Genomic DNA, 24,420 nt, shown 5'->3' with positions numbered 1-24,420 from the left:
TCAGGCTAAGCCAGTTTCTTTATTGACCAGTGGTATTCACAGCATACAGAGGGGAATCCCACATCACATGCCTAGTTTGGGTACCCATCTTTAACAACCCATGTAGCCTATTTTGTATGTTTGCTTCAGTTTTAGATGTTGTGCTTATCACTTTGTTATCTCACCATGGTTTTATTATACAATGTCCTGTTTACTGATGGTGATAATGAATAATTCTCGTTTTCAGGTTGTTTGACTAATTAAATCTTGCATTCTTGACCATTTTTCTATTGCAGTTCCTTAATTTATATTGACTTGGAAGTTTTGTATGGATTTTTAATCAAACTCCTTGATGGATGTGCTTATTGCAAATACTTTTCCTGCAATGACTTTTGTCTTTTCCAAGTCTTTAGAGTATGTATGGATGCCGAAGGGGTCAGATCTCTTGGAGCTGGATTTATAAGTGGTTATGAGCTGCCCAACATAGATCCTCTGCAAGAGCAATATGTACTCTTAACCCCTGAGCTATCTCAACAGTCATGATTAATGCTTTTTTTTAATCTGCATTTAAAAAAATTTACAAATATCTATCTCTGTTTCAAGATTGTCTGGTTTTCTTTAAAACCTTCCGAGCTTTGTTTCCCAAAATAAGCTTGTTAAGCCCATAATGAAAAGGATTTTAGTCATTGTTGCAAAATGTAATCAATTTTTATTTTCCTTGATTTAATCATATTTTTAAAATAGTCATTCTATATAACACAACTATATTTGTTATAGCAAACAGTTATAAAAACAAGAGTGTCATTCTAGACTTACATCTGATTGACAGTAGGTAGGTTTTTTTTTTATTCAGTCTGTTTTGTATTTTAGTGAAGGAAATCTGACTTGATATTAAGAAATAGTTAGAAATGAGTATTTTAGCAGTATTTTAAATAATTTGGGTATTTTTCTTTAGCGTAATAATAAAACTGCTTAAGCTTCTTCTACATTAGTTTCAACAAGAATCTGAGACTTTGTCAGTGAATTTTAAATACTTTATTTAATTGAAAACTATTGTTTGGTTTTGTTTTTACTTTGCGGGGTTTTAGAGGATGGCGTGTTATGACAGGGTCTCACTGTGTATCAGTGGCTAGCTTGGCATGTACTTTGTAGACCAGGCTGACCTCAAATTCACAGCAATCGTCAACCTCTGCCTCCTGAATGCTGTGATTAAAGTATGTTTTTTTTGTTGTTGATGATGTTTGGTTTTTGAAACAGGATCTCTCTGTGTAACCCTAGCTGTCCTGGAACTCCCTACACAGTATCTGGTTAGCAACCTGCCTCTGTCTCCAGAGTGCTGGGATTAAAGGTGTTTGCGACCCTACCTGACTAAAGTACTTTTAATGGGTTATTTCCCCTTCATGTGATTCTTGTGGCATTTTGTATCAGTCATTTGGAAACTATTAATGGTAATGAATTTAGAAATTTTCCCATCTTGACGTATTTTTATACATTATACTTTAAAAAAAAAAGTCATTAGCTCATGCTACTACTAGTTTCTTCCCAAAAAGTTTAGGATTGTAAATTATAAAACGAAAGCTTTCAAAAATTTGAACTTTAGAGGACATGTAGTTTTATAATTTACAAATTTATAAATATATTTTTGTGATGTCTGGATAACCTAGCAACTATTAATACTGGTTTCCCTTTTCTGTATACATTGGAGAATCAACCCTTCAGCTTTTACATACATAAAAACCTGTAGGACAGCTGTGGCCTTTGTGTTAGGATAGAATTAAATCAGAGAGAATTGGCATCTTTAGAAATACCATCTTTCAACCTGCACATATGTATATCTTCAGTTATTTGCTGATCTTTAATTCTCCACTGTAGTGTTGTTTCATCTTGTTTTTAAAGGAAAGACTTTTTGCTACATACATAATTCTAAACTGGAAGGTTTTGTTGTTGTTTTGAAATGTATGCAGTCTTTTTTCCTCTCTAGTTCTTCTTAAACATTGATTTATCATGTTCCGTACATTTGTGTTAAAGAGTCAGTTGTTACTGCTGTTGTTTTGTGAGTGACATTACTTTCTCATATAAGTTCTGAAAAATTTTCTCCTCAGCAGTTTTGTCTAGTGTCCTTAAATGTGATGGGTTTTTTGTTTTGTTTTGTTTTGTTGTTGTTGTTGTTGTTGTTTAAGGATTTGTAGTACTTTATTTTTTGACTTGCTGTCTTCAATAAATTTTAAGAAATCCTTAGCCAGTATTTTTTCCTGATTGGCTTCTTTGCTGATTTTTCTTCATTACTTTCTTTCATCTTTATACCATTTTCCTTCCTTTTCTTTCTCTGTTATTTTCTACTGACTGACTTTCTGGTTTATAAATTCTTGTTTTCTAGTCTTTCTAGTCCTAAATAAAACTCCAGTGTTTGAATTCCTGGGAGGTGTGTGTTTTGATTTTTCATAGATATCAGTGCTTCGGTAGGTATTCTACCTTGTCTTTTTTTTTCTTGAATTTACTAAATATAGTGGGTTTAGTTTTTTTTCTATCAGTTTTCGATTATTTGGTTTTGTTTTCATCATCAGTATTTTTGACTGAATGCCAGATGCTCCATGAAAAGTGGAAGCCCTGCCTGTCCTGTCCTATCTATGCATGGCATACTTAGATGTGTGGTTTGTTCTCTGCATTGTGGTGCGCAGAGTGTAGACACCGTGGTGCAAAGACTGTTAAGTGGCTTGTGTGGGAATTAGTGGAAGTTGTATTTGGTTGACTCTATTTTTAAGGAATTTTGGAAAAGCCTCAGATCACTACAAATGAATGAGTAAAGAGTTGAGGGAATTGTTGAAAAGAAGGATAATGGCAATGTACGTTGAATTGTAGGTACAGAGGCTAGGGAGAAAAGATGATGGTGAGGTCATTGTGGAGTAGATGATGAGTAAGGACCAAACAGCTGCAAAGAGAAAAGATGTGACATTGGAATCTTGAACTCTAGATGAATGAAGATATGATAGTTTGTGCTAAAGCAAAATTCTGGAAAATGACTGTGGAAACTCATTTAAAGTAGAAGATATTTTTTTTTCATTATACATTTTGTATTTTAATTACTATTTTTTTTATTTCTTTATATTTAAAATTCACACTTTTCTCTCCCCATCCCCCATCCCACCCCATCCCCAAGTTCACATTTTTTTGTCCAGCAATCTTGTCTACTTCCAATATCCAGGAGGATAACTATATGTTTTTCTTTGGATTAACCTTCTTATTTAGCTTCTCTAGGATCACGAATTATAGGCTCGATGTCATTTATTTATGGCTAGAAACCAATTATGAGTGAGTACATCCCATGTTCATCTTTTTGGGCCTGGGTTACCTCACTCAGGATGGTGTTTTCTATTTCCATCCATTTGCATGCAAAATCACTAATAGTCTGTGCATAGTGTCATACATGAAGAATCTCAGCAGTGGGAGGGTGAGTGTGGAAGATTGCTGTGAATTTGAGACCATCCTGATCTACATAGAAAGTTCCAGGTTGGACTTACAGAGCAAGACCCTGTCTCAAATACAAGGCGAGAGGATATTAAATAAAAATCCTTAAAGAGATCAAGATATTGAGAAGGAATAAATATCAATGTCAGTATAAAATCTGATGATATCATTGTTAGAAAGGGTTTGTAGCAGCCAAGCATCCTACAAGGAATGGAAGGATTGACCTTCAGCGTCTAGCTGATTACATCAGAGGACACTGACTGGTATGATCTGATGATCTAAAATTTAAAACTGGGGATTTTTAATAAGGAAAGGGAAAGAATGGTTTGATATCGATAGGTATAACTGAACCATGTGAACCCACAGGCAAAAGAAACATGTGAGAGAAGTTGTCTGCCATTGTAAATGTCTGTAGAGGAGGAAGGCAGTGACCTAGGAGGTACCGAGAGAAAACATTGAGAATGAAAAATAACTTTCAGATGTCTAACGAGTTCAGAAGACATGATTGTATTTATCCTTGATCTTGGTTGTTAAAGGCAATGGAGATTTAATGAGTATCTGCAGTATTTAAATTTTTAATGTCAAGTATAATATTTTGACAGTTCCCAGGAAAAGAGTGTTAAATAGAAATCTAAAAATACTAGAACATTTAGTAAAAGTTGTTGAATTGTATAAAAAAGAATATTCTCATTTTCCCTTTTTCATTCTCTCTATTCCTCTCTCCCTCCCCTTTTCTTTCCCCCTCTCTCTCCCCCTTTTCTCCCCCCATCTCATCTTCACATTCTCTAGTATGCTGGAAATGGAACCTTGGGTCTCAAACATGCTAGACAATTGCTCTATTACTGAGCTAAATCCCCAACTCCTTTCATGGTTTCAAATTGGAATTACTTTTCAATAAAGCTCTACTTGACTTGAAGTTTAGGCTATGAAATTATATGAAATTTTAAACTGCTGGGAAGCAGTTGTCTAACTTTCAGTGGAATAGTTCTAAAATAAGTTGTCTAAAAATTTGCATTGATTGATAAATACTCCCTGGGTACAATATCCCTTTTTTTACCTTCCCTTTTTTTGATTTTTCCAGACAGGGTTTCTCTGTGTAGCTTTGGAGCCTATCCTGAAACTCACTCTGTTGACCAGGCTGGACTCGAACTCACAGAGATCCACCTCCCAAGTGCTAAGATTAAAGGCTTGCACCACCACTGCCCAGCTCCTTCTCGCATTTCTTAACTACTGCTGACTACATACTTTTGATCAACTCTTTCCACCTGTGCCTAAAAATGTTAACAGTATTGATCTCATTCTTGAGCTTTAACCCCATCTACTAATGCTGGATGTTTTCCGTCCTACCTTTCATAAGTATTTGTGGTTTCTTTATGATGTGTGTGCTCTACTTTGCTATCCAATATGTGTATGTATGTCCTATATGACTGTACTTTGTAATGATTGTATGATTGCCCATCATATACAAATATGAGGACAATTAGATAATAGATGAACGATAAAGTAAAATGCACTCCTCAAATTGTGTTCTGTAGAGATAGGAATGATAAAATTATGGAACTGCAAGATAGAATGCTGTTTTGCCCTTTGCACTATAGTACTGTATTTTAGAGAAGAACTGGTTTTGATTTTCAGTATCATTAAACAATGATTAGGCAATATTTTCATGAACCTCTTAAGTTGGGTTAATTTCTGAGAATTTTCTTAAGATGTATTTAATGTGTTCTTATTGTGTATTGCTTACTAGTGATGTGAAGGTTTTTTTCCATTCTGTGTGTGTCTTGAGAATTAACTGCTTTTCCTCCATGTGAACATATTTTAATGTAAAATCTTAGGCAACATGCATATTCTTCAATATTCCTTAATTTTTAATGATTTGCAGCATTACTAGAAAGTATTCTAGGCTTTGTATTCATACTGAATCCACACTAAAATACACATTTTTCTCTACTCTTTTTCTTATATATTTAAACAGTTCAGAAACTATTGCCAGATGTTGGTATATCCTGCTTTCTGGATCTGTACTTGTAAAAGACTCTATGGTCCTTCCTCCTTGCAGGTAAGTTTCCATAGATACTGTGTGGTTTTGTTTTGTTATTGGGTCTTAATTATGTATCCTTGAACTTGTACTCTAGCCTCAGCCACAGTGCATAGTCTGCTTCATCTAGGTAGACAAAGTTAATGCTGTAACTCTTTTGTTTCATATAAAAGTATATATTTCTGTTGTTACCATTGGACATTTTTAGCAGGCGTTTAATACAATTCTGACGATATAATTTTCCCTTCTTTCTATTTGAACCTTAAACAGTTTCTATGACTTAGAACAAATTGTAGTTTTCTGTAAGACAAAGATAATAATGTAATAATCCTTGGTAAGTGTTGTTATGAGACTTAAGCAAGTTCTTCTGCTCAAAGCTCTCAGAAGTCTGTAGGAGCTCATACTCTAAGAGTCAGATTTCTGCCTAGTGATTCTTTAGCAGATACTTAACCTTTAAGTTTACTCTGAAATGGGTATAATAGTAGAAGCGGTTTGATAGACTGGGTGCGTGAAATAGACTAGGTAAGTCTAAATGATAGAATAGTTCCTGGCTAACTAAAGTAGTTTTTAACAATTTTCACAATTACATTTTTGTTTTGTTTTGTTTTTTGAGACAGGGTTTCACTGTGTAGCCCTAGCGGTCCTCAAACTCAAAGAAGTCTGCCTGCCTCTGCTTCCTGAGTGCTAGGATTTAAGGTGTGCCCCACCACTACCAGTTTACTTTTTGTTTTTTATGTATTCCTCTAAAATGTGTTGTTTCACAATTTACTTGTATTTTGATTCTGTTCCCTTCCCACTAAACCCCTTCCTTTCAACAAGTCTTTTCGGTGTATGTGTGCTACACTCTGTGTAGTCTGTGTGTTACACTCATGCTATGCCATTTTGCATGTGTGGTAAAATTGGAGGCCAACTTGAAAGAGTTGGTTCTCTACTTCTATCACATGGTTTCCGGGAATGAAATTTATATCTTCCACTTGGCAATAAGCACCTTTACCTACTGAACCATTTCATTGCCCCCAAAAAACTTTTAAAATGGGACATGAGATTGCAGCTAAATTAGTTCAGTAATCTTAAATGTATTAAACTTAACTATCGGCATGAGATGTCTCAGTTTATATGCCATTTGGAAAGTCATATCTTGCTTGAATTCTAAAACTTTACTTTGTTGACCATTGGTTAAGTGAAATCTGTGCTTTTTCATGAGTAGAATAAAACATCTTTTTACAAAGAAGCCAGGTGGTGGTAGTGATGCCTTTAATCACAGCACTCGGGAGGCAGAGGCAGGTGGAGTTCAAGGCCAACCTGGTCTACAAGAGCGTCCAGGACAACTAGAGCTGTTACACAGAGAATCCCTGTCTCAAAAACAAAACAAAACAAAAACCTTTTTAGAAGGATAATTTGTTGATTCTTGGTTATTTAAACCTTTCTGCTATTCCCTTCCTTTTGTTTGTGAAACTCAAAATAATGAATTTGCATTGAGTTAGTTCTGAAACCACTGCTTGTGGTTGTTTTTAGGATTAGTATTTTCTTTTGAATAGTTCTTCAGTCTTCCTGTGGTTTTTAAATAGTCAAAAATTTGTTGTGAAAACTGTAGCCAATAACTGGCTGTTAGTTTGTGATCTAGGCAATGAAGTTTGAGTTTTAAAAGTAACTCATAGGAGTATGTAAGCTTTTACAAAATAAAGTTGTGTTGGATATAGCTACCAAAACACAGCAAGCATGATTAGTTATAGTAGTTTATTTAATCTTTATATTAAAGAATATGGGTAGTAGATTTTTAATTTTTGCATGAAGAAATTGTTAAAGGTTATTGAATACTTGTTATGATTAATGAATTATGTTTGGTGGTGCTGGCACACACATTTAATCCCAGCACTCGGGAGGCAGAGGCAGGCGGATCTCTGAGTTCAAAGCCAGCCTGGTCTACAAGAGCTAGTTCCAGGATAGACTCCAAAGCTAAAGCTACAGAGAAACTCTGCCTCAAAAAAATTAAAAAAAAAAAAAGAACTATTGGAAAGAAAAGTATGTAAAGTGACAATTGGCATAAAATAAGCATCACATAAAATTTGACTTGTTTTGCTGTAGTTGCAGTTGGCTCTGAAAATTGATACTAAGAGTATGAACCCTCTGTAATGTTAAGGATTAAAAAAAAAAAGAATTCATCCAACCCCGAAATCCCAAGTTAAAAACAAACCCAAAAGGTTTCTATTCAACAATAAAACAACTTTTTGCCTAATAAAATACAGCAATCCTTCACTAACGTACCATTCTAAATTCTGACCCAAATAAAGAGGTGCATAGTTCTATTAATCATTTCTAACTATACCAACTATATATTCCATCTGAATATTTTATTGACTAAAGCTTACTTTATAAGGTTCACTCCTAATATTTTGCATATAAAATAAATATAAGAAAGAGAACAGGGGAGAAAATAAATTGTACAATTATAAGCATAATAACCTATAAAACATTACTGGAGTCTTTGTTTCTATAACTGGTCATAGGTGTAGTTCTCATCCCTTTACTAGTCATTCAGAATTCCTGCCTTCAGCTGAAACTTGGCTGCTCTGGGTTCTTTACCATAGTGGGAGAAGAACCATATTACAAAGTCTTGATTGTCTTGCTTTTTGTGGGGGTGGGGGTTGTTTTGTCTTCACTTGTGTTTTGACATGATCATACTATAAAGCACACAAAGAGAGTTCCTTTATCCCCTGTTGTGTGCTACAACCCAATTTTTTCCTTGGTCATTGAGATTAATCACTTATGGCAATCTTTGCTACCTATTGGTTCAGTGGCCAGGAGAAGTTTCCAATTCAATAGAAGAATGACTGTGTTCTCCTGTTAGAAGCATTAAAACTAAGCCAACAGAGTTCAGTTGGTATAAAACAAGCAAAAATACTGTGAATAAGTTATTACATAAAACACTGAGAATACTGGGGAAAACAGAAAGCATTGTTATACTTCTGTTGCCAAAAAGCTGGTTTCTTGATTGGAGATAATGCAATCTGCAGTACCAAATGGGAAATGAACTTTGTAAGCTAATGAATGGTAACACTAGTAGAATTTGAATGTGTCTATTCAGTGATGATAAATAACCTGGCTCCAGTTGTTGTCTTGTCCCCTTGAGGAATGCAACAGGACCTCTGTAGTGATATTTTGTTTATGATTTAACAAAGTTTGCCTGAAGATCAGAGTGCAGAGCTAAGCCACTAGTTAGCCATAGAGGCCAGGCAATGGGCACATACCTTTAATCCCAGCACTAAAGAGACAGACAGAGGAATCTCTGAGTTCAAGGATACCCTGAGCCATACAGGATTGAATCTGTCTAAAAGAGAAACAGAGCTCACACAAAAGTGATCCCAGCACTAGGGACAGAGAAATATAAGGTGGGAGGAGACAGGAGTTCGGACGCAGTCTGAGAAGTTAGAGAGGTAGATGGAATCTGAGGATTTGTAGAAATAGAATCGCCCTTTTGGTCTGAGCCTTGGTAGAGGAAGAGGTAAGAACTCTCTAGTAGTTGACTGCCCTGCTTCTCTGATCTTTCAGTTTTTGCCCCTGATATTTGACTCTGGGTTTTTTATTAAAACCTATTAGAATTCATGTTACATCTGGTGCCCAACTTTTTGGGGTACAAATTCAGAAAAAAAGCCGTTTGCCTGTGGCTTTGCAGCCACCGGCAAAGACCAGAGCTACATGCAGCAGGAGTCACCTTTCTTCCTTTCTTCTCCCCTGGTGGAATTTTCCTGGATCCCCTTCTCAGGCTGGTGTCAAACTAGCTTCTGCTTGAAATCCTGTTAGGCTTCTACTGTTCTACATAGCAGCAGTCAGCCTCACATCTTCATCATCATCATTACTCAAATGTAGTGTTAGAATTTGAGCCCTAGCACATCTTCTCCCTCTCTGCTACCATAGTCGGTGTTTATAGTCCAACCACATAGCACTGTAGAAGTTAGGTAAAGGGACTGATGAGTGTTGTCGTTTGTGCCATCTTAATTATTAAGAGTCTTCTCTGGGACTGAACAGATGATTCAGCAAGTAAAGTATTTTCTACTCAAGCATGAGGACCTGGGTTCAGATGCCTAGCAGACGTATAAAAGCCAGATGTTTAGATGTACATTCATAATGCCAGCATGGTAGGTTGGTAGTATAGAATAGAGGGGGTGGAGAGAGAGAGGATCCTAGGACTTGCTGGCAGCCAGTGTAGCCATACAATCTGGGTTTGCTGAGAGACCCTGTTTTAGAAAATACTGTGTAAAATGATAAAGCAAAACACCTAATTCTATCACATACACATGTGCATATACAGACTATAGAATACAATAACTGTCTTCTCCACAGTAGATGTCCTTTTGTGGTCTACATGGACACAGATATCTTTAAGTTCTGTACCTGTTCTGTAAGGTGCTCATCTACATATCTCTTCCTAGACTTCCTTGTTACCAGGTTTCAAATTATGGTCTTTGAAGTCCCTGACCATTCAAAATTAGTAACTGTCTATTTAGATCAATAATTGTAGATATCTGTTTATGAGGTAAACAGTCACAGAAAAAAATAAAGTTATATATAAAAACCAGAATCCATTAGATGTGTTACTTCAAGTTTTAATTCCTAGAAATACCCCTTTGCAATTTCAGTAGCTTCAGCATTTCTTGGAAGTATGGGTAAGAACCCCAGGAAATTAATACCAACAAGTGACTTTTTTACTTCTTTTAATAGATAGTTTAATTTTAAAAGTTCATTTGGGGACAGGAAAGATAGCTCAGCAGTTAGGAACACTGGCTGCCTTTCTAGCAACCCAGGTTTGATTCTCACCCACATGGCAGCTCATAACCATCTGTAAGTCTAGTTCCAGGAGACACAGCACCCTCTTCTGACGTCTACAGGCACCAGGCATACACATGGTATACAGACATACATGCAAGCAAAATATTCACAAAGAATGATTTTTAAATTAAGTTCATGTAAATATGAATAGAGACATGTGATAAGAAAAGCTTGTAACTTTGACCTATACAGGGAAGAACTAGCTCAGTTGAGATGGTAGTTGGAAGTTCGTTATTATGAGTTTTGGATTTTCTACTATTTACTATTAATTGAGTAAAAGCACAGACTTAAAGAATAAATGGTGTAACCAGGCGGTGGTGATGCACACCTTTAATCCCAGCACTTGGGAGTCAGAGGCAAGCGATTTCTGGGAGTTTGAAGCCAGCCTGGTCTACAAGAGCTAGTTTCAGGACAGGCTCCAAAAACTACAGAGAAAACACTGTCTTAAAAAATCACAAATAAATAATTAAATGATGTTCTTCAAAGTAGAAACAAAAGTAATGTAAGTTTAGGAAAGGACTTTATAAGTTAAAATACTAAGGAAAATATTTAATGTTAGTAAGAAAGTTCCATCTTCTGAACATTTCTAAAATGTCAAGTTGCATGAAAAACAGTATGGGATTTTAAAATCTACTTTTTGCAAAGATGTGACTAATATTACATCAAACTAGGAATCTTTTGCTTATCTGAAGTATGTGGTTACAAGAACTGAAAGCTTACAGAAATATTAACAGCTAGATGCAGTAAAAAATTTCACTTAAATAATATCATTAAAGTCTTAGAAGCATGGCTACCTTTTTTTAGCTTCAAATTCCTCTTTTTTTTAATTTTTTTGGTGGTTTTTTTTTTTTTTTTTTTTTTTTTTTGGACAGGGTTTCCCTGTAGTTTCTAGAGCCTGTCCTGGAACTAGCTCTTGTAGACCAGGCTGGCCTCGAACTCAGAGATCCGCCTGCCTCTTCCTCCTGAGTGCTGGGATTAAAGGCGTGCACCACCACAGCCCGGCTCCTTTTTTTTTTTTTTTTTTTTTTGGTTGGTTGGTAAGTTCACTTCTTGATATATAGAGCCCAGACTGGCTTTGAACTCTTAATCTCCGTCTTAAATTTCCCAAGTACTGGGATTACAGGTAGATAGCACTACATCAGGTGTATGTTGGGGAGGGTGGTACACGTGGCAGTCAGAGTACTGCTCTTAGTGCCATTTCTTAGGAACAGGCTCTCTTTTTGAGATAGGGTCTCTTACTGGGATCTAGGGCTTTTCCAATAAGCTAGGATGTCTGACTGATAGCAATCAGCAGGAATCCACTGTTGTATGTGTCTTCCTGGCACTGGGATTACCAGTGTAAACCCCCACACTGAGTCTGCAGATTGAGCTCATGTCCTCATACTTGCTTTATGGACTGAGCCCCAGCCTCATGTTTTTTAAATAGACTTTTTTTAAAATAACAGGAAGTAGCACTAAAGAAAAGCCTATATATCATTTCAAGGGAATAGAATGGTAGAAGAGGTAAGAAAATATAAAAGAACAAAACCAAAAAGAGTGAAAACAGTAAATACAAAAGCATGATGTTAGACAGACAAGCTTCAGCTTAATAGCATTGAAGGTTATGGGAGCGTTTTTCAAGTAAAAGAAATTATATCAAATGCAGAAAAACAGGAAACAGATTTCAAGTGTTAAGACTGATAAAATCTTGATTTTAAAAATTGAAGGAATTTAAATAACAGGTTAATATCTCACTAAGAAAACAGAATTCCCAAACTTGAGTATTAAATTCAGTCTAGAAGCCGGGCGGTGGTGGCGCACGCCTTTAATCCCAGGCAAAGGCAGGCGGATCTCTGATTTCGAGGCCAGCCTGGTCTACAAGAGCTAGTTCCAGGACAGGCTCTAGAAACTACAGGGAAACCCTGTCTTGAAAAACCAAAAAAAAAAAAAAAAAAAAAAAAAAAAAAAATTCAGTCTAGAATGTAGAAAATAAGTTTAAGGTGAATTTCTTTCAGAATGTATGGTTTGATATAGAAAAGTCAATTGATTTAAATGATTAAGATATTGGTATAGTTAGGGTTTCTGTTGCTGTGAAGAGACACCATGACCATGGAAACTCTTTTAAAGGAAAACATTTAATTGGATGGCTTACAATTCAGAGGTTCGGTCCATTATCATCATGGTGTGACATGGCCGTGTACAGGCAGACATGGTGGTGGAGAAGGAACTGGGATTTTTATATCTTTGTCTCCCTGGGTGTGACTTGAGCATATATGAGACCTAACAGCCTGTCTCCACAGTCACACTCTTCCTCCAACAAAAGCTACACATAACTCCAGCAAGGCCACATCTCTCATTAGTGCCCCTTCCTTTGGGGATCACTTTCTTTCATACCACCACAAACCTCAATGGAGAAAAATGCATCAATCCCTGTTGTTATATGATGCAAACCACAGAAGGTAACAGAATATGCCATGCAGACAGAGCTTCGAGTGTGGAGTTTATTGAGAGGAGAGGAGGGAAGAGTGAAGGGAGGGAAGGGAAAGAGGCAGAGAGAGACAGACAGACAGAAAATTGCCTCCTTAGGGAGAAATGCAGAAAGGAAGAAAGGGAGTAGACCGAGCTTGGCTCTTAAAGGGACCTTTGCACCCGATGTACAGTCAGGGGTGAGTTACCAGGTTCCCCAGGGGCAGGTCCAAGATGTGCCTGGATACTAACATTTTTCCCTTCTTTTTTCATTAAAAAGGTGGGGAGTTAGGTGTGGCCGGTTAAGGGAATGAGTGTGTCAAGTTCTCAAGGTGCTTCTTGCCGATTTGTAGGAGTTGAAATTTTGGGGAACCTGAGAAAGCTGAGTTGCTGCCACGTCTTGGGGTAGCTGGCTGTTTCACCGCTGTCCAGACTCTGTGGAACTTGTCCAGTGTCTCTTGGACCTGTTGAGGTGTTGGCAAAGCAAAGGACAAGATTAATTTTACGAAAAAAAAATGATTTTCTTTAGGTCCTGGTGATTGAGGGGGAGGGTGTCAGGACCAAGGGAAGGTGGGGAAGCTTGGGCTCTTAGGTCCTGGTAATTGAGGGAGGGGTACATCTGACCTGTTTGAGGTGAATCCTCCAATTTCGGCTCCCTGGAGCTTTCAAGAATTCTTTGAGTTTGTGAAAACGTAAGTTTTAGACACATTAGCATTTCCACTGCTTATAATCTGTACTGAAATTTAAATGGAAGTATATTTATGCCAGAAATGACTGTGACAGATGTTTTTGCACAATGAAAAGTATCTTTGAGGTCTGTAGTTAGGAAACCACCAAAGGGAATTTAAAATCTTGACCTTGCAGTTACGACAGCTAGATTAATAGCTTATCAGAATTTATTGACTATTGACTATGGACCCTTGGAGTCCTAATATAGCAGTAGCATAATGAAAAAGAAATATGGAACTTGTTTTATTCTTTCAAATGTCTCAAATCACTTGCCTTTGTTTTTACTTAAGCTTTTTATCCTCAGACCTTTATAACTTGCATGTATACACTTGAATAACTTTCATTTGCACACCTTAAAACACCTTCTTAGACCCTAAAACATCCTTAGATCCTCACAGCTTACGCTTTGCATTTTTACATAAGTGATTCTGAAAGCACCTGTTCCTATGCCATTATTATGACATCACCTTATCATTCAGGAGAAATCTGTTTTTGTGAGTTTGTTATCTGAGCCTGGTAACAACGTAAATTGTGTCTGGATCTGGCAAAGCTGTCAGTCATCAAACTGCATCGGAGATCTTGAGAAGGATAAATTTTACCTGAGTTGTTCATTTTAAAATGACAGACCAGATTGATTACCTAGACAGCCACCCCGGGGTCCTCCATGGTCGTTGAGGGCAGGTCCTAGGGCAGCATCTGTCTTTCAGCTGGCAGTGATAGGCTTAAGATCCTGTGGATTAGGAGTTTGTTGGAAGACCAGCTTTCTGTTGGCTTAGGCAACTCGAGGCAGTTGATTTCAGTGTTTGTTGTCCATAGTCTGGAGAGGTCTTTACAGCAGTATAGATGAAAGGCAGTTTTGCTCAGCGGCTAGCATTTTCACTTGAAGTGAGCTACAGATGGATAGAAGTTCTGTGCCCATCTGATTTGTTTGGAGGAAATACTCAGATCTCTGAGCATCTGAGGGCTGTCTGGGTATATATGAGTTATAATGACATGAGTGCAGGATCTGCCTGAAGAGTTGGCGCTGAGAGGTTGTGGAGAAATGTTTTACCCAGAATCCTCCAGCTGACCGTAACTGATTTTAACTTAGCAGGTCAGATTTTTACTTGCAAAGGACAAAGATATTAAGGAAAATTTTTTGCATTAGAAGCTTAACAGTAAAAAGTGACAATTGTGAAGAACAGCTTATAGGAAATCTCTAAGTTAGCTTTTGTTAATCTGAAATAGATTCTTATAACTGTAAATTTTTATTACTATGCAGAGTATATTTTAAAGCAGAGTTGGATCACATACACAGTATAATAGACCTAACCATATATTTATCATTATTTGAAAGTATATACCAATTTAAAATATTTGAGACTTACTGCTTCTTTAGGAGATACAATGAACAGAGTTTCATATATGTACAGTTAAATTTTACTTGCATACACTGATAGACATACAGAATTAAAGTTAGCTTACATTCACACTAAAGTTAAATGAAAGTGAGTGAGAGGAAGCTGTCTTTTTCATCTCTGACTCAACTTTGTAACAAGGAGGCAGGGCATTTAAAGAAAATGTAGACAGACAGTTGCAGATCTTTGGATCAAAGAAAAATATGGAGAATCAAAGTCACAGATTCCTAGCAAGTGGAAGAGAAAAGATCCACTGCAGGTAGAGCAGGCAGGTGGGTAGGTTCCCTGCAAGCTGGGAGAGCTAGGAGGCAGCAGTCATGTGGCTGCCCATAGCAAAGATGGCCATAAGGACATTTGACCTGCCCTTAGCCAAGATGGCACCTGTTCATGTGTTGCAAGGCACTGAGAAACCACATGTTTAGAGCAGTCACACAAATTTTAAACAGACCAAATTAACAAGACAAACATACAGGACGTGTAAAACATACATTTAAAACAGAATTACATTTGTGTGGTCACATCATTTACACATTCTTTAATACATGAAGTAGACAGGAAATCTCCCCCAGCATATGCTGCCAGCTTACAGCTGGACAGGAAAGAACAAGGGAGAACTGTGACTGAATTGGTTTGTTCAGGGTGGTGTTCTGTGCCTGCCATCCTGGGCTGGATGGCATAGTGGCACAGGCAGGAAAGGACAAACAGAAGAGAAAGAACAAAAAGCAGAGGTCACACTTCCAACTACTGTATCACTGGCAGAATGTAGGGTGTCCATAAGTGGCTATGTGTTTTAATTTATTGGGGGGGCAGTTCCCACGAGTGAGGTAGAGATAAGGTCAAGAGACTGAATAACGGCATCCCAGAAGTTCAATATGGGCCACGGCTCAAGCTGGCCTTGGGTGGTCACCTACAAGGTCTAGATGCTTCAGGGAATGAGTGGGCGTATGCCATGTCATACCCCTACATCGTCGTGTGGGGATGGGAGCTTGAAGGGCTCCATACCTGAGAGACCCGTGTTTGCCCAGTACTGGGTCTTTCAACTGGAGTCAGAAGGCAAGGAACCATAGTTAGAGGCAAATCTTTTCATGGAGGCATGGCAGGAGGTGGAGGGACCTACCAGTGCTACCTGTTTTGTTGATGTTGGGTATAGAAATCCAGTGATCCTGATTTGAAAAAGCTACCCACTGGGTTGGAGATTACAGGGTCTGTTGCTCTTCAAAACAGCCAGGCTGGAGGAACTGATAGAAGAACCTGCCAAGTGTCACAGATACCATTGTTATGATAGGACATGAGAGGGGACCTTAGAGGTGGGTTCCCTGGTGGGTGAGTTCAAAACGCAGCAGGTAGCAGAATGCTCCGTGCAGAGCTTGAGTGTGGAGTTTATTGAGGAGAAAAGGTAGAAGGGGGCAGAAAGCTGCCTCCTCAGAGGAAATGGCAGAAAGAAAGAGGGAGTGGGCGGAACTTGTCTTTTAAAGGGACTTTTGCACCTGCATATAGTCAGGGAACTGCTTTCTATGCACAGAAGGGTGAAGTGCAAGGTTTCCAAGGGGCCAGACCAAGGTGTGCCTAGATACTAACAACTTAAACATGTAGGAATTTTTTTTTGAGAAATCATACTATCCTGGTAAGAATGTTTTAATATTTAAGTTGACCCCTTTAGTTGTTGAAATGTATTTATTCTATTCATTTTGTTTTTGTGTATGGTGTATGTACACATTTACATAGGTGTGTCCTAATAGTCAGAGGATTGATGTCAGATGTTTTTTGTCATTTGCTCTCCCCCTTATATTTTGACACAGTGTCTCTCAAAACCTGGTGTTCACCAACTGACTGAGCTGTCCAGCCAGTAAACTCCACAGACCTGTGTTACCTCCTGCAGCATTGTATTTGCAGATGTGTACCACTGCTCACCTGGCTTTTGTGGTTATTGGGAATCCAGAATGAGGTCTCATACTTGTGTAGTACACACATTACTACAGCCCTCTCTCCCTAGCCTCATGTCTGAAAATTATTTCTAAATAAAGTCAAGTTTACCTTTACTTTTCATAGTAAAATCTAACACTGGGTCAGGAAAGCAAGTCTTCATTGGATTTGCTTTTAAAATAAAATTTAACACATGAATTTGAATCAAATATCCCTTAGTTTGATTCAACAAATAAGTATCCTGTCTATGTAAGACATCACATATGAGGGTTAAACTTTATTGTCATCTAGGTGTGGTATTTAGAATTGTCACAGAAACAAACTTCGAGGCATGTATGTGAGATGTTATCATATTAGGTTAATCTACATGAAAAGAATCCCCTTTCCCTCTATGAGTGATGCTATTCTATGGGCAGGGTGATCATAGTGAATTAAAAAAAAAAAGAAAACCAGATGAACATAACTGTTCGTTGCTCTGCTTCTTGACTCTGAACCCAGTGTAACCAGGTGTTTCACCTTCCTGCTGCTATGCCTTTCCAGAAAAGATGAAATATAGCCCCTGAACTATATACAAGAGTAAACCTGTCTTGCGTTTCTCTTGCAATTTGGGGAGGAAAAGGTTCTTTTTAACTTACATCCCATATCATAGTCCATCATGGAAGGAAGTCAGGGCAGGAACTAAGCAGAAGTCATGGAGGAATGTTGCTGAGAGGTGGCACTGCACACAGAATGCTGGCTGTGTATTTTTTTCTTGATTATTAATCAAGAAAATCCCCCCCCCCGCCCCGCGCGACTTGCCTAAACCAATTTGATAGGGGTAGTTTTTTAATTGAGATCTGGCTTCCCACATAACTCTAGTTTGTGTTAAGTTTATGGGGGAAGGAGCAACCAGAACAAAACCCTTTCTGAAATGCTTCTAATTCGTGTTTGGGCTTGACAATGAGATGAGTAACTAATGTCTTAGGGGGAAAGATAGACTGAATTGTGAGTAACTTTCCCCTCCCCAAGGACCCAGTGTGCCATTGAAAGAAAACTTTGATGTGAAATTGGAAGATAAGCATGATTATCAAATGAAGGAGAGAGGCATTGTGGGCAGAGAACATGTCTGCTCTATGGCCTTGACTCCATTAGGAAGTTTTATTTCTTTGTTTTAAGATGGAGTCTAGCAAGGTAGCCAAAGAGAGCATGGAACTTATCTGTATCCCCAGTGACCTAAACTTTCAGTTCCCTTGCCACTGCCTCTCATAGGCCAGGATTGCAGGTTTGCACTGGCATGCCTGATTCTAAACGAGTAGTTGAGAAATAGTCTCAGGTTATCTTTTTGTTTCCAATTATCATCCAACTTAAATTCTTAAGAAAATTCCTTCTCATCTTGAACAATAAGTTATCTGTTATCATCAGTTTAATATGTAATGTGTCAAGTATTTGTAGACAACCTATTAAATGGAACTTGGAAGCAATTAGGTGGAGAGGACCTTGCTTTACACAATCCACACATGACCCCAGTATGCATTTGCCTGATATTGAACTACCCTAGGAATGATGGACCTCCAAAAACAAAAGTTGTGTAAATAAAAACAAAAGAAAATTCAAAATCAAAGGAAGTTTCAAGTAAGGATGGATCGATGAGTTGAAAAGATAGGATATAATAATAGAAATTAATTAAATTAAAAGTTAATTCTTTTGAAAGTGAACAATCTGTAAACCTGATGTTTGACCATGAAAAAGAAAATATTACCAAAATTGAACATGAACAAGGTGATAGTAATTCAAATGGAATTTTAGGAACTTTACATCGATAAATTGAGCAAATCTTGCAAGGACTTAACATTCTCAAAATGGTCTCAAGAGAAACAGCTGAAGAAAGAGAAAAAGCTGAGGCTTGCAGGCTTTACTGATGAATACTTTTAAACATATATGAACTCCTGGAAAATAGAAAAATGTTTTCAATTTATTGCTTTGAGGCATTATAGCCACCACCAATGCTAGAGAAAAGCATCCCAAGTAAGAATTCCATGTCGTGACTCACACCTTTAATCACAGCACTAAGGAGGCAAAGGCAGGTTTATCCCTTTGAGTTTGAAGGCAGCCTGTTCTGTTTAGCAAATTCCTGGCCAGTTGGAATTTTAGGCGGAGGATGGATCAATACATGCAGAAACTGCTAACAAAATAATAGTAAACTGAACTTAGGAATGTATTTCAAATATCGCATTATCAACATAAGAATTTTCCAAATACAGGATTGGTTGTACATCCAAAATTCAATTAATAAAACATATTATGATAAAATGACATGCAGAACTGCCTGATAATTTAAGCACAGAAAACTATTGATAGAATTGAAAACAAAGTAAAAATTGTAGACATGCAGTTAGCATTCTCCTAGCCCTAATATAAATCATGTACAAAAATTTTTACCTTAAGGACTGTTCTTTTTGCTTATCTCTGACCATTTCAAATTAATTTTTTGCTCATAGTGTTTTACTGAATCTCCCCTTTTTTGTTTCATAATTTTTATTTGTTTGTTTATATGTGTGCCATAGCATACATGTGGAGATTCGAGGACAGCTTGGAGGACTTGTTTCTCTCCTTCCTCTGTGTGGGTCCTGGGACTAAATTAAACTTAGCTTGTTAATACATGGCAACAAGCTTCTTTACCTGCTGAGCCATGTTGCTAGCTGTTCTGTACTAATTAGCTACTTATTTAGCACTATTTACTTAAAAAGAAAAAAAAAGGCTGTTTCCCTAGCCCGCTGTATACACTTTATTTTTGTTACAAAAAACAATTGAAGAGGGTGACAGTGGCGCAGGCCTTTAATCCCAGCACTCAAGAGGCAGGGGTGGGTGTATCTCTGTGAGTTCAAGGCCAGCCTGCTCTACAAAGCCAGCACAGCCAGGACTGTTACACAGAGAAACCCTGTCTTGAAAAAGCCAAAAACAAAACAAAAAAATTAATTGGAGCATCTATGTGTGGGCTTCTCTGCTCTTCTTGGCCTGTTTCCTTGAGTTGGTCCACTGCTTCATCATCTGAAATATCATTGTGTCGTGCAGTTTGATAATGTGGACACTCCAGATTTGTTTTCCACCTTTGTTTCAATTATAGTAGATTCTTGACATTTCTGTATAAACCTTTGGATTGTTGGAGTGTTGTGTCAGTCTTTGAGATTAACTTTTTGGGATTTTCTTTTATTGTAATTACATTGGGTCTGTACATTTTGGAGAGAATAGTTATTTTATTAATTTAATGTCAGATGTTGTACATTTTATGTAATTGGATTACATTTTTTGTTATATTGCTTCAGTTAGTAATAGGAATTGTTCTACCATAATTCTAGCTATCTAGTTGATTATTTTGAGCCTTTTAAACTTGTGAGATCAAATTCAGCACTTTCTCAGGACTGTAATATCATTATTTTAAAATGCATTTCTGAGAATGATACTAAATATCTGTGTGCTGTGTGCTTTTCAGTTGACTCTTTTTTCTCACATGCCCATTGTATATGCTGTGAACCACAGTATAATACTCAACTTCAGACTCAAGGACCTTTCCAGAGATTCCCAAAGTGCATAAACTGTATGTGTCCACTCCCTTCCTCTCTTTGTATCTGTCTTCTCTGCCTCTCCATCTCTTTTCTGATGCTCTAACTTGGCAAATTTGAAAACTTTGACGCATTCTTCCCCCTAAAAATTCAGCTGCTGTCTTTCAATTCAGTAGCTGCTGCTTGTGTAGTGTTGAGAATACCTGTAGGAAGGATAGTAAGCTAAGCATTTCACAGGGTCCGCATTGCTTCTGCTTTCTCTCTCAGAGATGCTACCCTGATTCTGCCTATCTTCTAGTATCTGGAAACTTGCTGCACAGTTTTTTTAAATTTTTTTTTTTTGTTTTTGTATTTTCATTTAAGAGAGTATATACAGTTCCTAATACTCTGTGTTGCATGAAATTTATTTAGATTTAGCATTTTGTATTAGGTAATGTAACACTGAATTCAGAAAATATATATAATTCTTTTCCTTAAAAAATAAGTGATTTTTTTAACATTCAAAAGTAATTTCATTGGAATTTTTTTGCAGGGTCTTACTGTGTAGCACTGGCTGGCCTTAAACTCAGATATCCACCTGCCTCTCCCCTCTGAATGCTGGGATTAAAGGCATGTGCCACCAGGCCCTGCTACTTTCATTAAATTTTGATTAGGATTTTGTTGTAAATTATTTCTAACAAATCTTATATGTTGCAAAATTGTTGAACTACAATTTTGAGCCTTCTCTTAAAAGTATATGCTACTTGTCTCTATACATTTGAGCCCTGGTTCCAGTTCGTTGGTAAAGTTGTATAATTTTCCTTATAGATGACTTTGTTACTTAATTTAAGTAACTTTGTATTAGTTTAGTTATTAGTATCTTTCCCCTTCCCTTTAAGTTACTTAATATAGAAGCAGTATTTTACTTAGATATATTTTTTTGTTTTGTATGTGTGAGCATTTGGTCTACATGTGTGTGCTTGTTGCTAGTGGAAACCACAAGAGAGTGTAAAATCCCCTAGTACCAGAGTTAACAGAAGGTTGTGAACCACCATGTGGCTGCTGGGAACCAAACCCAGCTTCTCTGTAAAAGCAAAAAGTGCTTTTATCCAATGAACTGTCTCTCCAGCCCCATTACTTACATATTTTTATTGTTGAGCACAATACTGATGTTTTAGGTTGTTCTCAAGTTTAAGTATACTCTGTACAGTTTATCTTCGTGTCTCATGTGTTTGACAAGTTATTTTCTGCTTTCTTTGTTTTTTTAAATAATAATATACTTTCTCTTTTTAAAGCCTAGCTTTTTTTTTCTTTCTAGTTTTTATTTGTTCAGAACTCTTTCTCAGGTGAAGCATATGGAGCACTTCTCTCAGTGTGGTCTTGCTTAAGTTTCATTTCAGAAATGGCTGATGGCTGGCAACACTTTTTTAAAACATACATTATTTTGTCTATCTGTGTTTTTTTATTTACTAAATGTTTTTTATTTCTATGTCTATTGTCTAATGTAACAGTTATAAAAATTATAAAACATGTAATTATAGTATCACATCTTAAATGGCTTTATTTTAGCTTAGTCTTGGTTAAGTGTTTAGAGTTTGAGGTTAGGCTAATATCTTTTATAAACAATTATATACAGAATTATATTGAATTGTTATGTTTGAGCAATTAAGAGGAACTCTTGTGTGTGTGTTTGTTAGAAAATTCCAAGAAGATTAAAATTTCTTGGTTAATGTCTCAGAGTTTTTGTTTATTTTTTCCCCACTTTAAAATTCATTATAACTTCTGCTAAAGAAATTGTTTTTCTGTTTTTGTAGTTTTGGTAAGCAGTTTGGAGGAAAAAGAGGATGTGATTGTCTTGTATTAGAACCTTCAGAAATGATTGTGGTAAGACGCTGAATTGTTTTTTGATATGCTTCAGTTTCAATTCTAACTAAGGTAGACTATAAATATCCAGGGCAGTGACCTGTCCATGATCTAACACATTGTTTAAGGAACATCAAAGCCATGCTGCTTTATGTATTGTTTTCTCTAAAATTCCTTGATCCTTGAAATAATGTACAACATGATAATAGAGATAACATATCCCAAAATTGGCAACTTTCTTTACTGTTGTACCTGAAAATTAAAATACAGGCTTTTGGGGTGTGTGTGTGTGTGTGTGTGTGTGTGTGTGTGTGTGTTCCTGTATCTTTAAAGGGCCATGTTTATTTCTGGTGTTTTCTCTTTTGCCATTGATGTAGTCCATACATTTGGAATGGTTTGAAAGAAAGACTTTGGAGAAAAATAATGGCACATGCAAAATAGGCCTAAGTAAGAAATAAATTAGATCTAATTCTTTGCCCTTTAACAATTTAAGATGATCTTTCATTTGGGCTTGTGTTTAGTGAATAATTTTTTTTGTTTGTTTTTCCATAAGAGGCCATAAAGGTAGCTAGCTATAACTTTATAAAATCTAGCTTTTTAAAGATTTTTTATATTTATGTGTATGATTATTTCTCTTGCATGTGTATAAGTAGACCACATATGCAAGTGTCCACAGAAGTCAGAAAAGTATTAAATGCCCTAGAACTGTAGATACAGGTGCCTATGAGCTGCCATAAGGTTCTGGGAACAAAACTCAGAAGTGCTTAACCATTTAGCCATCTCTTCACCTCCAAAATGTCTTTAAAGGAAAACAACCCCAGCAGTTGTTTTTACCCTATTCTGAGAACTGTCTAGAAAATAGCATACACTAAATGAACTTCTTGTCCTACCAGCATCTCTGTAGATGCCGTGTCTTGTTATTGATGGGAAGGGTTGTGAAGTGGGGTTGACTTCTTGTTTATTTCTGATGGTTGTTTTGCGATGAGGTCTCACTATGTAGCTCTGGCTTGCTTCAGGCTTGTTGTGTAGACTAGGCCAAGAGAGACCCTCCTGTTTCTGCTTTCACAGTGCTGGGATTAAAGGTATACACAATACCCAGCTAAGGTTGACTCTTAAGCATTTTTGTAAATGTTTGAAACTAAACCAGTTTGTCATTTCATGGCGGTGTAGTCAGATTGATGTCTTTAAGTTGTTCTCTTTTCTTCAAAGTGGATCACACCTCATCAGATTGCATTAAACCTCCTGTAATTTAAGCTCCTAGAAAAAAAATGTCTTCATTTGTGTCTCCCTCCCTTAAGCTTCAGGAAAGTACATTCTAAGTTCCAGAGTAGATGCTTAAAATAGCACATAGCACCAAACCTTCTATGTACTGTCTTTTTTCTTTTTCTACGTATGCATATTTTTCATAGTTTAATTTATAAAGTAGATAAAGCAAGAGGGTATTAAAGATAGCTAATAATAAAATAGGTAACCATAACAATTCACTGCTGTAAAACTGAGCATGGTCACTTTCTAACTCTTACCCCTTACTCACTTTTTTGGTGACTGTAGTTAATTAGAACTCTAAGGAAAGAAAAAAAATGACAGATGAAGGGACGTTTAGTATATTTGCAAGGGCTGTCTGTGTAGTTAGTACATGTTCAGTCAGTTATGTTTGAGGCATGGACTTTTACTCTTCTTTAAGCACTGGATATCTGAAATACTCAGTAGGGCATGAAAATTTCTTCTTTAAGTGTATAAAAGGGTATGACAAGAATACCACCCTTAGTTTGGCACATTTACCATTTTTCATACATGTGGGAAGTAGTGGTGCTAGACTGACAGTCGTCTCGCAGTCAGTATGCGGGGATTCTTAGTGCACATAGACGCTGTCTATAGCTGCATGTCTCTGTAAGAAAAAGTTGGAAAAATTTAAGCTACAGTCTCATCTTACATTATAATGCTGCTTTAAACCTGGAATTATTAGCCTTTTCTGTAAAGGGGGTTTGGTTAGATTTTGTTGTTTTTTCAGAAGATGTTTAGGAACCAACCATGCTCTGGCTACTGGTTATTCCTAGTTTCTCTCCCTCAGTGAAATACATGTCAGCCCTGTCTAACACATGCACATGTCTGTGTTAATTTCTCCATAAAGATTTCTGTTTAAAACTCATAGTTTATCCTGGTGTTTAACAATATCCTTTTACTAAGAGTTAGAATTTGTTCGCTAACATTATCATGTATCTATTAATTTACTCAT

At 36.9% G+C, this 24,420-nt stretch overlaps 1 protein-coding gene across 5 annotated transcripts in view; it reads left to right on the top strand.

Annotated features, from left to right (window-relative positions):
• The window catches only part of Rapgef6 (Rap guanine nucleotide exchange factor 6), a 170,896-nt gene that overhangs the window by 27,006 nt on the left and 119,470 nt on the right, over window positions 1-24,420 (top strand). For all 5 annotated transcript variants that reach the window (XM_038325883.1, XM_038325882.1, XM_038325884.1 and 2 more), the window contains exons 4-5: window positions 5,420-5,503; window positions 22,136-22,205. In XM_038325883.1, the coding sequence (XP_038181811.1) occupies window positions 5,420-5,503; window positions 22,136-22,205 (154 nt within the window). The remainder of the gene's footprint in view (window positions 1-5,419; window positions 5,504-22,135; window positions 22,206-24,420) is intronic.

Source organism: Arvicola amphibius, chromosome 4, assembly GCF_903992535.2.
Source record: "Arvicola amphibius chromosome 4, mArvAmp1.2, whole genome shotgun sequence".
NCBI lineage: Eukaryota > Metazoa > Chordata > Mammalia > Rodentia > Cricetidae > Arvicola > Arvicola amphibius.
Note: the sequence above shows the minus strand (reverse complement) of the source record. Positions and strands in the feature narration are given on the sequence as shown.